Source organism: Penaeus monodon, chromosome 29 (genome assembly GCF_015228065.2).
Source record: "Penaeus monodon isolate SGIC_2016 chromosome 29, NSTDA_Pmon_1, whole genome shotgun sequence".
Lineage (NCBI taxonomy): Eukaryota > Metazoa > Arthropoda > Malacostraca > Decapoda > Penaeidae > Penaeus > Penaeus monodon.
In genome coordinates this window covers 37743508-37743877 of record NC_051414.1, presented here as the reverse complement: position 1 = coordinate 37743877, position 370 = coordinate 37743508, and the positions used below count along the sequence as shown (strand labels likewise).

Here is a 370-nt window from a genome sequence, read left to right as displayed (position 1 = left end):
TTGAATTATGGCATGTATAACTGTTTGAGATAATGAAAAATCAATAAGCAAGTACAGGAGAGAGACGTGGCATAGTTAATCCAAGTTTATCCAGCCCGTAATTAACACAGTCCATACCTATCAACAAGTTAGCACAACCCATAACCAGCACAGACCATAGTTAGCGGCAGATTAGTGCAACCCACGACCTCTAACGCACCCAAACGCCCACAGACTCACATGGGCGTGAAGGGCGTGGTCAGGGACTCGCTAACCGGCCAGGGCATCCCCAATGTGGCCATCCACACCAAGAACGTCACCCGCGTCAACGACACACACGTGAGGGACGACCACATCAACCATGACGTCACTTCCGGTACGACTACGCTTA

General features: G+C 49.7%; 1 protein-coding gene across 1 annotated transcript in view; it reads left to right on the top strand.

The window, feature by feature from the left end:
* Nucleotides 1-370, top strand: part of LOC119592237 (carboxypeptidase E-like) — a 28024-nt gene that overhangs the window by 16216 nt on the left and 11438 nt on the right. The window contains exon 9 of the mRNA XM_037941069.1: nt 214-355. Within this exon, the coding sequence (XP_037796997.1) occupies nt 214-355 (142 nt within the window). The remainder of the gene's footprint in view (nt 1-213; nt 356-370) is intronic.